Genomic DNA, 13171 nt, shown 5'->3' with positions numbered 1-13171 from the left:
CTCCTTCTACAGCTGTGATCCCTGCTGAAAGTCTCACTGCTTTTCCAGCTGACAGTCAGACCACTGAGGACATTTCATTCAGCTGCTGTTTCTGTTTATTTTGCAAGGAAGTAAATGAATAAATGAAAGGAAAATGAAATAGTAAAAAATGAATGAAATAACAAACAAAAAATGAAAGAATGAAGAATAAATGAAACAGAAAACAATAAATGAAATAACAAACAAGAAATGAAATAATGACAAAGAAATGAAACAGAAAACAATAAATGAAATAACAAACAAGAAATGAAATAATGAAAAAGAAATGAAACAGAAAACAATAAACAAAATGGTTAACAATAAAAGAAATAATAAAGACTAAATGGAAAAATAAACATGAAATAAACAGAAACAGAAAACAATAAGCTGAAAAAATTAAGAAATAAATGAAATAATAAACAATAAAAGTGAGTTACTCTGTAACTTGTACAGAGCAACAACTGCACAGAGATCTGAAGACTCTGCCAAAAAATCTCCTGACTCTTTTCAGAGGCCTCCTCGGAGCCTTTCTGGTGTCAGGAGCTTCAGCCACCACTTCACCATTCAGTTCAGCAGTAGTGGGAGTTTCTGCTGGACCTTGATCAGCTGAAACAGCGTCATTCAGGTCAGTCTGAACGGTGATGGGTGAAGCAGAGGAGACCGCAGACTCATTAAGATCTGCTTCTGGAGACTCTGCTGGATGTTCTTCTGCACAAGTTGTCTCTGTGTCCAGTATGGCAGAGCTCTCTGAAGGCTCATCAGGAGGTGAAACGGTGTCACCCGAAGAGGAGGCGGCAGCGTCGGCCACGACAGCAGCTGCATCTGAAGTAGAGCTCTCTGAAGGCTCACTAGGAGCTGAAACAGTGTCACCCGTAGAGGAGGTGGCAGCGTCGGCCAAAAAAGCAGCTTCATCTGAGGCAGAGCTCTCTGAACCCTCATCAGGAGGTGAAACGGTGTCACCCGAAGAGGAGGCCGCAGCCTCGGAGGGAGCTGAGACCATGTCACTGAAAGAAGAACCACAACAAAGAAATGAATAAAATATTCAACTAATCCATCAACTAGTGGAACATTCCATCAAAAAAAGCATCCAGCTTCCATCCAGCCGTCACTTACTGAGAGCTGTTGTCCTCCTTGCTGTAGAACAGAAACGGGTGTTGCAGAGCCTCACTTGGTGAAATTCGGCTCTCTGGATTCAGATGCAGCATCTTCTTTAGGAGGCTTGCGAACAGTTTGATCTCATAACTGTCCACATCTGGATCCAGCTGCATTTGGAAAAAAAAGATTTAATGGTTGTTCAAAACAGCACACATGTTAGAAATCAGCATTTCCATGTTCAGACAATCAACAAGAGAATGTATTTGATATGTTAAAAGCAGAAAAACAACTTCATTGGTTTTGGCTAAATGTCAAAGAACTCTGTGCAGGACAGGCTTCCATACCTTCAGTGTCCATGTGTGCTCCGTGGACTTGAAGTAGAGCTGGTTGTTGGGGCCTTCACTCAGAAGCTCATTCTCTGGGTTAGCCAGAGTCTCCACCAAAATCTTCATCTAAACAGAGAATATCAGCTACATCAGCATAAAAGGCACTCCTGCATCTATTTGACTTCCAACATCCTAGAACAGTGGAGGACATACCAGGTGATACTGACACCTCTGAGGGAACAGCGGGCTGCCGAGGAACAAGGTGGACAGAACAGCACCCACTGACCACATATCCACTGCCTCAGAGATGGGTAGACCCACAAGAACATCAGGACACCTGAAGAAGGAAGACAACAGTCAGTGATTGCAGTGACTTCCTGCTCAGTTTTACATGTTCATGATTTTTGGTGACATCAGATCAGATGAGTCAAAGAAGAGCAGCAGTACATGATGCTGGAAGACAGATCTTCCAACCTACCTGTATCCAACAAGCTGCTTGACGGAGCTGCTCTTCACTTCACCAACTGGGATGGCTGAGTTGAAACTAGTAAGTTTCACTGTGAAGTTCTGCTGGTCTTCCTGTTTCATCAACATCACAGTATGTGGGTTGATGTTTCTGTGAACGATGCCAGCAGTCTTCAGAGTGCAGAGAGCTGAGAGCAGCTGCAGGACCAGAAGAAGAAACAAAGATTGAATCTGGTTGTTCAGATGTTGGTTATATGTTGGCTTGATATGTTCTGTAAATCAGTAGACATTGTTTGGTGATGGAATCATCAAATCCACGTACCTGCTGTGTAATGGGTCTGATTTCCCCAAGTGACAGAGGTTCTCCACGTCTCTCCCTCAACAGCTTGTGAAGGCTCTTGTCCAGCGTTTCAAAAACTAGACAAGTTTGCCCTTTGCAGTCAAAGTCATCAAGGAACCTGACAATGTGGAGGGGGTCAAGTCCTCGGATCCTCTTCAGAACGTCCAGCTAGAGAGGAAACAGAAGACATCAGACGGATGAATCATCTGAGAGACAGTTCATGTTAACGACCTGATGAAATGTGTGAGACTGTGGGAATTTTGATATAAAGTATTGGCTGCATTTGGCTATCCAAATCAATTTCTTTAGAAAGAGGAACCTGCCAAGGCTGTGGAGCATCAGCTATACTTTTTTCTTTATTTATTGAGCCCTTAGCTCAATGGATGAGGCAGAGTACAGAAATTAAAGGTGTTACTTTAAAATCAGGGGAGCAAAGATTAGCTCTGTTTGCTGATGACATATTAATATTCCTGACGGACCCCACTCAGTCGCTTCCCAAATGAATGAAAATGCTGGATGAATATGGCTCTTTTTCAGGCTATAAGTTCAATATTACCAAAACTCAGGAATTAAAGCTTAATTACAATCCACCTACACACATTAAAAGTGCACACAAATGGAAATGGAATGCCCATAGCATTAAATATTTGGTAACTGTCCTGACAAAGGATCCATCTGAAATGTTTCAGGCCAATTACGGGCCTCTAATTTCAAAAATAAGATCAGATTTACAAAGATGGAATAATGTCCCTTTTTTGGCTCTACATTCTTGGGTGGACTCAATCAGAATGAGTATCCTCCCTCGTTTCCTTTACCTTTTTCAATGTCTCCCAATTCAGATAGTCCAAAAACATTTTGATGAGTGGGACAAACTACTGACAAAATATATTTGGCCAAATAAAAGAGCAAGGATAAAATATCAGACAATGCATTTAACAAAAGAGAAAGGGGGGATAGGCCTTCCCTGCCTTCTGGAATATTATTATGCTGCACAAATGAGACCTTTAATCGGATTATGTTCACCCACTTATTCGGTAGGGTGGAAAGATGTTTAAGAAACTGTTACAAAGGACATACCAATTATGGCATTATTAGCTGACAAAAAACTGCAAACTAATAGCAGCTCTACAAATGACCCTATGTATGAATCTCTCTTGAATTCGTGGAATAGAGTTATGCAAATTTGTAAGTTGGAAAATCTCTCCCGAATCCTCAGGTGGTGTGCGTACGACTCTGACTTCAAGCCAAATGCCTTTGATAAAAGATTTCAAAGTTGGATCTCAAAGAGACTTACTAGCTGTTATTCTTTTATCCACAAAGGGGCGTTATGAGTTTTGAATTTCTACAAAAAAAATGTGGATTCGGCCAGGATGATTTCTATCGATACTTACAGGTTAGACATTATTTTTGATCAGAATATAAAAACATCATGGGATGAAAGTAACTTGGGGTTCTTGCAGACTTTTCTAACATTAATTAAAACATTTCCTCAAAAGAAAATAATATCTAAAGTATATAAAGCCATTCAACAAGGTAAACAGGCCAATACGGAATACATTAAGAGAAGATGGGAAATGGAAGGAAATATGGAAATTTCAAGTGAAAGCTGGGTGAACTTCTGTAGATTGCAATGGGTCACTACGGGTTCTAACACTTGGCGAGAGTTTTTTTGGAAGAACCTAACCAGGTTTTTTACTACACCTATTCAAAAGAGACATCAGGGTTGTGGTGTGTCTTTGGGCAATGTGAATGTAATAGATTGGAGAAAGAAGGATCAAAGGTTGCTCTGGATACTATTGGCAGCCGGACCCGTCGACAGTTGAAGACTGGATTAGCACAATTCAAGAAATCTATACCATGGAAAAGCTTTCTTTTACCCTCAGGACTCAAAGGGACAAGTTTTGCACTATCTGGTCAAAGTGGACTGACTATGTGAAGCCCATAAGGTCGGATTTTCAGTAAAATAACAATATGTAAAGGTGTGGAAACAATATGTAAGTGTGTGCTAACCATATTTTTGTAAAGGTAATCCTCCCATACATGTTCAGCTCAAAAACGTTACAAATAAAAATGAGGAAAAAAAGAAACGTGTGAGACTAAGACTGAGGCTCTACCTCTCTGTTGGGCTGCTGGGAGTCTGTGGCCGTCTTCTTCAAGATCTTGACCAATACCGGGTGTTCGGTATCCAGCCGTGTGCACTGAGCCACGTCACAAAAGACGCCCCGATACTTGAAGCTTCCAAACCGGTACTCAGTGATGCCGCCAGACAGCAGGTCCATGGGATGGAAGTCAGAGTTGTCAGATCCTGATCCACAAACATGGAGAGAAAACCGTGTTCAATCAGTGCATTCAGTCAACACATCAGGGACAAACACACAACTAATACTGATGATTTCTAGACCATTTAAATGAGGAGTGTATGTCAGAAAATCACAGATATAACAGTGATGAGTTAAAACAACGTTAGATTCAAAGTGCATCATTGACACTTTATCGGTATTTATTTCAACTTTGTTTTGTTTTAAAACTGAATGCAGCATGACTGACTTGATCCTCAGCTGGAGTTTTTCTGTTGGTTTTCTACTTTGATTTTGTCTTCGGCCTGATCTTCAGATTTACTGATGTTTATTTGTGTAAATCAGTTTGTAATTTGTGCAGATTTTTGTAAAAAAAAAAAAAGAGAGACATTTTAATCTGGATCACAGTTCACAGACTGCTCCTTTCTAGGTTACATTTTACTGTACAAACACCTGCTGCACACAAACTCATTCTCAACTTCAGCAACAACAAGTTCATGTTATTTTCGTCACAAAACAGTCACTGCAGACCACTTATGAGCACATATTTCAACATATTTCAACATGTACAGATGAATCCAGGTCTTTTCAAAGTGTGTGAAATATGAGATCATGTTGGTGTTTTAGTGTCTCTTACCTGGTTGACTCGAGGATCCTGACAACTGCAGATGTTCGCTTTGGTTGGTTGAAACAGACATATTTAAATGCCAAAGTGGTTGAAATCAACGTAGTCGATCAGCAGATGAACAACGGTGTTGTTGCCTCTGGTGTGATCAGATGAAAGTGAAATGATTTCTGACTGAGGCTGTTAAACTTGTTAGCTTCATTCCATTCAGTTAGAACAGTTACAGCAAAAAAAACAATTTTAAATCAAAACAATGTCAGGCTGGCTGCAGCCAGGCCGAGATAGTGCTCTCTCCTCTCATGTCCTTATTTGGCGTTTCCTGCAGCAGGGCAGCAGGTGAAACAATTTTAAATGAAAACAACTAGTAACAACTAGTTTCGTGTCATTTGTCTTTTTTTTTGTCATTTTGTCTCTCCCTTTTTTCACTTTGTGTATCATTTTTGTAATCTTTTTTGTTTTCATTGTTTTTTGTCTTTTTTGTCTGACTTTTGTCATTTTGATCAAAAAGTAAAATACTGTATCATTCAGTTCCAAATACCTGTGACTGAATTTTTTGTGTCTTTGTAGAAACACTTTGATCTGTAATTTGCAATGTGTAAATGATAAACTGAGGCATAATATTGCTGAAATTGAACTTATTTTTCTTCAGAAATTCCAGGTTGTTCATAATGTTTGGTCAAAAGAAAATTCCTTAAATGTGAACATTTTCAGAATATACTTTTTTGCACTAAAACAAAGGGAACATTTGGAGTTGTGGTTATTTATAGATTATTATGCTGTGATTTCACTGGTCCAGCCCACTGGAGATCAAATTGGGCAGAATGTGACCCCTGAACTAAAATGAGTTTAAACCACTGCTTTACATTCTAAACATCCTTCATTATCTCTCTAAACTCATCTGCACCTTCATCGTCACCTGCACATCCAAGTACATTCTCATTTGCACATTTTGTCAGTCATATTCTGTGGATTTTTTCTATATTATATTTAAGACGTTTTTATTTTATTTCATTTCATTGTATCTTTTTTTAAATTTTATCTTCACTTTGTTCCCAAATATTCTGTGTTGTCTTATTGCTTACCCTTTTATTGATGATCAGTGCTGCTGTAACAACTACATTTCCCTCTGCGGATTACCAAGGAAAGCAAAAATTCAACTTAAAACATAGTTTATATTAAGTTCTTATTCCAATATTGTCTTTTTGACTTTGTTAAAGCAACTTTTTATGATCAGATGTTTCCAAAAATTAAACGTCGAGTTCTATGGAGCCATAATGCTGACAGTAAATTTTGGCATTGAAAAATGTTGAATTGAAAGCGAAAATACAAACATTGAAAAAACTCAATCATTTTTAGGATATTTTTTGTACTATGATGTGTTTTACAATGCCAATCTTTAGATTTTTTATTACAATCTATTTATTTTTTCACGTTTCACAGGTTTTCAGTTCCAACTTTCTGATTTTCAGTTACAGTTTTCTTGTTTCAAGTTTCAATCTTACTGGCAGTGTTTTCGCGTGAGGGGCGGGAGCTAGGGGGGACGGGGCTTATAGCGCGAGAACGCGCTTCTTGGTTTTGAGGAAAGGGGACCGTGCCATTTTTAAACAGCCCAGCGAGTAGCAGTAATGTTGAGTGTTTGTGTTTTAAAAACCGGTAAATATAGAAGCAAAATCCAAGCAGCAATGGTCTGAGGAGGAGACCCAAAGCTTCCTGGAACTGTGGTCTTCATTTGAAATTCAGTGGAAGTTAGAGGGAGCCTCTTGGACCACACCAGTGTTCGAAACAATCCAGTGGGAGATGGTTACAGCTGTATGAACGGAGCCTGACTAACTCCTCAACAAACTAAAAAGCTCAGAAATGACTACAAGGACCAGAAAAGGCAGCCGGGATGCAGCAGTTTTTGGCCAAAAAGCCAAGAGTACCTGGATGCAGACCTCCAATCTCCAAGGCTGACAGGAAACACGTGACCTCCATGGGTGACAGGAAATACGTCACCTCCATGGGAGACAGGAAGTTGTTCGTATTTTATGTATGGTTCTAAAAACGTGCAATTTTAAAAAAATAAATAAATGTATTTATATAGCATTCAGCTTTCTGTCTTGTGCTCGTTCACATAAAAGAGGGGTTTGGAGCATAATGCCATCTCCTTCTCCACATAATGGACAAATCTCGGTCCGTTTTAGCCTAAATTGCTAAAACTGCTAACAGTGGAAATGAACATTCATTCATGTATTTACAAGAACCAGTTGGATTATTAACCTTTTTCCGTGAAAAAGAGATCTAATCTTTAAAAAATATATAAATTATAACTGAAAAATATGAATGAAAACATATTTATCCATCTGGTTCCAAACCAGAATCAGTAATCAGTAACAATGCTATAGTAAACACACAGCTCTTGTTTAAGGGTTGAATCACAAGAGGAACTAATAATACACCTGATACTAACGCAAAGATTCACATACTTTTTCCCTCATGGATATGTAATAAAGGGTAATTTTCCTCAATAAATAAATGACCAAGGTGTTTTATTTTTTTTATAATTGGCTTCTCTTTATAATTGGTTTCTATTTTTTACTTTTAGGACTTGTTTAGGACTCCATTAAGGTCACATTAGGAGGAGACATTGTAGTGTAATATTTCTGGGTACAATGCGCTACAATAACAGATGATATAATTATGGCAAATGCTATTAGACTAAAGACCAGAAGTAAAACATATGTACTCAAAACATATTGGTGTAAACTTCAGATAATATAACCTTTGACATTTACTAAAATAATATGCATGAAATCTATCACAAAATAATAAGGGTAAGATGTGGAGCAAAAAATCTAAACATGTCCTGGCATGTTCTCTGGAACAGATGACCTGATGATAACCTAAGGTTTTCTGTAAAATGAGATCCAGGGGTGAAATATGATAACCTGACGTCATGATCTGACCAATAGATTTAGAAAAGCATAATGGTGTCAAAACTGCCACTCCTGTCATACGCCCTATAGGCGTGGAATAATGACCAAGGCTCAGCTCAGCTCAGTATCTTCAGTTCTTCTTGGGGTGTTATCGCTACTAAGAATTACTCCTGGATTTTTTCTTGATAAATAAATCCTTCTGCCATCCGAATGCTGACTTCTGTTGGTGATTTTTTTTTTTTTTAAAGATCTGAACACAGTCAAGTCATAGACTCTGGCTTTGATTTGTTACTTAGTTTACACTTCAACATCTTGTGTAAAGTGCTTGAACATGAGATGAAATGAAAATCATGAGCAGAATAATTTATGTAGTCATTAAAACAAGTAAGAGTGGATGTAATATTAAGATTATTGTGATGAGGCAATTAACATTTCTGCAAAAAAAACCAGTCAACACAAAATATTTTCTTTTTTACCAGGGCTACCAATGTGAAGATGGGTTTTCTTTTTCATTTAGTCGTTTGAACTGATTTAATTATTAAACAGTTATTTTTTTTCTGTTTTACTAAGATTTATTTTCAAGGCACTTGTCTGTTGATAGTTTGTGAAGTTGTAAAGTGTCTGTAGTATTTCATGATGCAAAGTTTCACATAAAGTCGTTTTCTGTCAGTCAAAACAAGCACAGCAGTGTGGTTGTGTGAGGGTATACGAAGTTACATGTATTTGCTTTCATTATTGAGTTTTAAACTTCAACTTAGATTCAGGATTTCAAGTTATTGAGGGCTGAAGGCTGATAAGTGGAACCATGTCTTATAAAAACAGAGTTCAGTCATTATTTATTCCATTAAAGGTTACTAAGTTGAATATATTTGACTTTTTCTCTCATTAATTTGAAGATATTCATAACCTGGTGACAAAGATGAATGAATCAAGCTTCTTTAAACAAAATTCTAAATACAATCTGTTTTCTTAAACTGCTGCTGAAACTACAACTCCACTGCCATTTCTGTGGTTCATACCACTGCTGCTCCTTCTACAGCTGTGATCCCTGCTGAAAGTCTCACTGCTTTTCCAGCTGACAGTCAGACCACTGAGGACATTTCATTCAGCTGCTGTTTCTGTTTATTTTGCAAGGAAGTAAATGAATAAATGAAAGGAAAATGAAATAGTAAAAAATGAATGAAATAACAAACAAAAATGAAAGAATGAAGAATAAATGAAACAGAAAACAATAAATGAAATAACAAACAAGAAATGAAATAATGAAAAAGAAATGAAACAGAAAACAATAAACAAAATGGTTAACAATAAAAGAAATAATAAAGACTAAATGGAAAAATAAACATGAAATAAACAGAAACAGAAAACAATAAGCTGAAAAAAATTAAAGAAATAAATGAAATAATAAACAATAAAAGTGAGTTACTCCGTAACTTGTACAGAGCAACAACTGCACAGAGATCTGAAGACTCTGCCAAAAAATCTCCTGACTCTTTTCAGAGGCCTCCTCGGAGCCTTTCTGGTGTCAGGAGCTTCAGCCACCACTTCACCGTTCAGTTCAGCAGTAGTGGGAGTTTCTGCTGGACCTTGATCAGCTGAAACAGCGTCATTCAGGTCAGTCTGAACGGTGATGGGTGAAGCAGAGGAGACCGCAGACTCATTAAGATCTGCTTCTGGAGACTCTGCTGGATGTTCTTCTGCACAAGTTGTCTCTGTGTCCAGTAAGGCAGAGCTCTCTGAAGGCTCATCAGGAGGTGAAAAGTTGTCACCCGAAGAGGAGGCGGCAGCGTCGGCCACGACAGCAGCTGCATCTGAAGTAGAGCTCTCTGAAGGCTCACTAGGAGCTGAAACAGTGTCACCCGTAGAGGAGGTGGCAGCGTCGGCCAAAAAAGCAGCTTCATCTGATTCAGAGCTCTCTGAACCCTCATCAGGAGGTGAAACGGTGTCACCCGAAGAGGAGGCCGCAGCCTCGGAGGGAGCTGAGACCATGTCACTGAAAGAAGAACCACAACAAAGAAATGAATAAAATATTCAACTAATCCATCAACTAGTGGAACATTCCATCAAAAAAAGCATCCAGCTTCCATCAGCCGTCACTTACTGAGAGCTGTTGTCCTCCTTGCTGTAGAACAGAAACGGGTGTTGCAGAGCCTCACTTGGTGAAATTCGGCTCTCTGGATTCAGATGCAGCATCTTCTTTAGGAGGCTTGCGAACAGTTTGATCTCATAACTGTCCACATCTGGATCCAGCTGCATTTGGAAAAAAAGATTTAATGGTTGTTCAAAACAGCACACATGTTAGAAATCAGCATTTCCATGTTCAGACAATCAACAAGAGAATGTATTTGATATGTTAAAAGCAGAAAAACAACTTCATTGGTTTTGGCTAAATGTCAAAGAACTCTGTGCAGGACAGGCTTCCATACCTTCAGTGTCCATGTGTGCTCCGTGGACTTGAAGTAGAGCTGGTTGTTGGGGCCTTCACTCAGAAGCTCATTCTCTGGGTTAGCCAGAGTCTCCACCAAAATCTTCATCTAAACAGAGAATATCAGCTACATCAGCATAAAAGGCACTCTGCATCTATTTGACTTCCAACATCCTAGAACAGTGGAGGACATACCAGGTGATACTGACACCTCTGAGGGAACAGCGGGCTGCGAGGAACAAGGTGGACAGAACAGCACCCACTGACCACATATCCACTGCCTCAGAGATGGGTAGACCCACAAGAACATCAGGACACCTGAAGAAGGAAGACAACAGTCAGTGATTGCAGTGACTTCCTGCTCAGTTTTACATGTTCATGATTTTTGGTGACATCAGATCAGATGAGTCAAAGAAGAGCAGCAGTACATGATGCTGGAAGACAGATCTTCCAACCTACCTGTATCCAACAAGCTGCTTGACGGAGCTGCTCTTCACTTCACCAACTGGGATGGCTGAGTTGAAACTAGTAAGTTTCACTGTGAAGTTCTGCTGGTCTTCCTGTTTCATCAACATCACAGTATGTGGGTTGATGTTTCTGTGAACGATTGCCAGCAGTCTTCAGAGTGCAGAGAGCTGAGAGCAGCTGCAGGACCAGAAGAAGAAACAAAGATTGAATCTGGTTGTTCAGATGTTGTTATATTTGGCTTGATATGTTCTGTAAATCAGTAGACATTGTTTGGTGATGGAATCATCAAATCCACGTACCTGCTGTGTAATGGGTCTGATTTCCCCAAGTGACAGAGGTTCTCCACGTCTCTCCCTCAACAGCTTGTGAAGGCTCTTGTCCAGCGTTTCAAAAATAGACAAGTTTGCCCTTTGCAGTCAAAGTCATCAAGGAACCTGACAATGTGGAGGGGGTCAAGTCCTCGGATCCTCTTCAGACGTCCAGCTAGAGAGGAACACAGAAGACATCAGACGGATGAATCATCTGAGAGACAGTTCATGTTAACGACCTGATGAAATGTGTGAGACTGTGGGAATTTTGATATAAAGTTATTGGCTGCATTTGGCTATCCAAATCAATTTCTTAATAGAAAGAGGAACCCTGCCAAGGCTAGTGGAGCATCAGCTTTACTTTTTTCTTTTATTTATTGAGCCCTTAGCTCAATGGATGAGGCAGAGTACAGAAATTAAAGGTGTTACTTTAAAATCAGGGGAGCAAAGATTAGCTCTGTTGCTGATGACATATTAATATTCCTGACGGACCCCACTCAGTCGCTTCCCAAATGAATGAAAATGCTGGATGAATATGGCTCTTTTTCAGGCTATAAGTTCAATATTACCAAAACTCAGGAATTTAAAGCTTAATTACAATCCACCTACAACATTAAAAGTGCACACAAATGGAAATGAAATGCCCATAGCATTAAATATTTGGTAACTGTCCTGACAAAGGATCCATCTGAAATGTTTCAGGCCAATTACGGGCCTCTAATTTCAAAAATAAGATCAGATTTACAAAGATGAATAATGTCCCTTTTTTGGCTCTACATTCTTGGGTGGACTCAATCAGAATGAGTATCCTCCCTCGTTTCCTTTACCTTTTTCAATGTCTCCCAATTCAGAATAGTCCAAAAACATTTTGATGAGTGGGACAAACTACTGACAAAATATATTTGGCCAATAAAAGAGCAAGGATAAAATATCAGACAATGCATTAACAAAAGAGGAAAGGGGGGATAGGCCTTCCCTGCCTTCTGGAATATTATTATGCTGCACAAATGAGACCTTTAATCGGATTATGTTCACCCACTTATTCGGTAGGGTGGAAAGATGTTTAAGAAAACTGTTACAAAAGGACATACCAATTATGGCATTATTAGCTGACAAAAAACTGCAAACTAATAGCAGCTCTACAAATGACCCTATGTATGAATCTCTCTTGAATTCGTGGAATAGAGTTATGCAAATTTGTAAGTTGGAAAATCTCTCCCGAATCCTCAGGTGGTGTGCGTACGACTCTGACTTCAAGCCAAATGCCTTTGATAAAAGATTTCAAAGTTGGATCTCAAAGAGACTTACTAGCTGTTATTCTTTTATCCACAAAGGGGCGTTATGAGTTTTGAATTTCTACAAAAAAAATTGGATTCGGCCAGGATGATTTCTATCGATACTTACAGGTTAGACATTATTTTTGATCAGAATATAAAAACATCATGGGATGAAAGTAACTTGGGGTTCTTGCAGACTTTTCTAACATTAATTAAAACATTTCCTCAAAAGAAAATAATATCTAAAGTATATAAAGCCATTCAACAAGGTAAACAGGCCAATACGGAATACATTAAGAGAAGATGGGAAATGGAAGGAAATATGGAAATTTCAAGTGAAAGCTGGGTGAACTTCTGTAGATTGCAATGGGTCACTACGGGTTCTAACACTTGGCGAGAGTTTTTTTTGGAAGAACCTAACCAGGTTTTTTACTACACCTATTCAAAAGAGACATCAGGGTTGTGGTGTGTCTTTGGGCAATGTGAATGTAATAGATTGGAGAAAGAAGGATCAAAGGTTGCTCTGGATACTATTGGCAGCCGGACCCGTGGACAGTTGAAGACTGGATTAGCACAATTCAAGAAATCTATACCATGGAAAAGCTTTCTTTT

At 38.9% G+C, this 13171-nt stretch overlaps 2 protein-coding genes across 2 annotated transcripts; both read right to left on the bottom strand.

The window, feature by feature from the left end:
* Nucleotides 1–451: 451 nt before the first annotated feature.
* LOC127532766 (dual specificity tyrosine-phosphorylation-regulated kinase 2-like) lies at nt 452–11457 on the bottom strand (the record flags this gene model as incomplete). The annotated part of the gene is made up of 6 exons (XM_051944794.1): nt 452–1022; nt 1132–1280; nt 1458–1565; nt 1653–1776; nt 10966–11124; nt 11382–11457. Coding segments are annotated over 6 exons (1187 nt in total), but the record flags the coding sequence as incomplete, so codon positions are not given.
* Nucleotides 2059–4636, bottom strand: LOC127532765 (homeodomain-interacting protein kinase 4-like). Its single transcript, XM_051944793.1, has 2 exons — nt 4359–4636; nt 2059–2412 (listed from the first exon to the last, which is right to left on the bottom strand). Exons 1-2 carry the CDS (start codon nt 4521–4523, stop codon nt 2155–2157), a joined length of 423 nt encoding a protein of 140 aa, XP_051800753.1. The 5' UTR covers nt 4524–4636; the 3' UTR covers nt 2059–2154.
* Nucleotides 11458–13171: the final 1714 nt, after the last annotated feature.

This window comes from Acanthochromis polyacanthus, unplaced genomic scaffold, assembly GCF_021347895.1.
Source record: "Acanthochromis polyacanthus isolate Apoly-LR-REF ecotype Palm Island unplaced genomic scaffold, KAUST_Apoly_ChrSc contig15, whole genome shotgun sequence".
Lineage (NCBI taxonomy): Eukaryota > Metazoa > Chordata > Actinopteri > Pomacentridae > Acanthochromis > Acanthochromis polyacanthus.
This window is presented reverse-complemented; position numbering and strand designations above follow the sequence as displayed.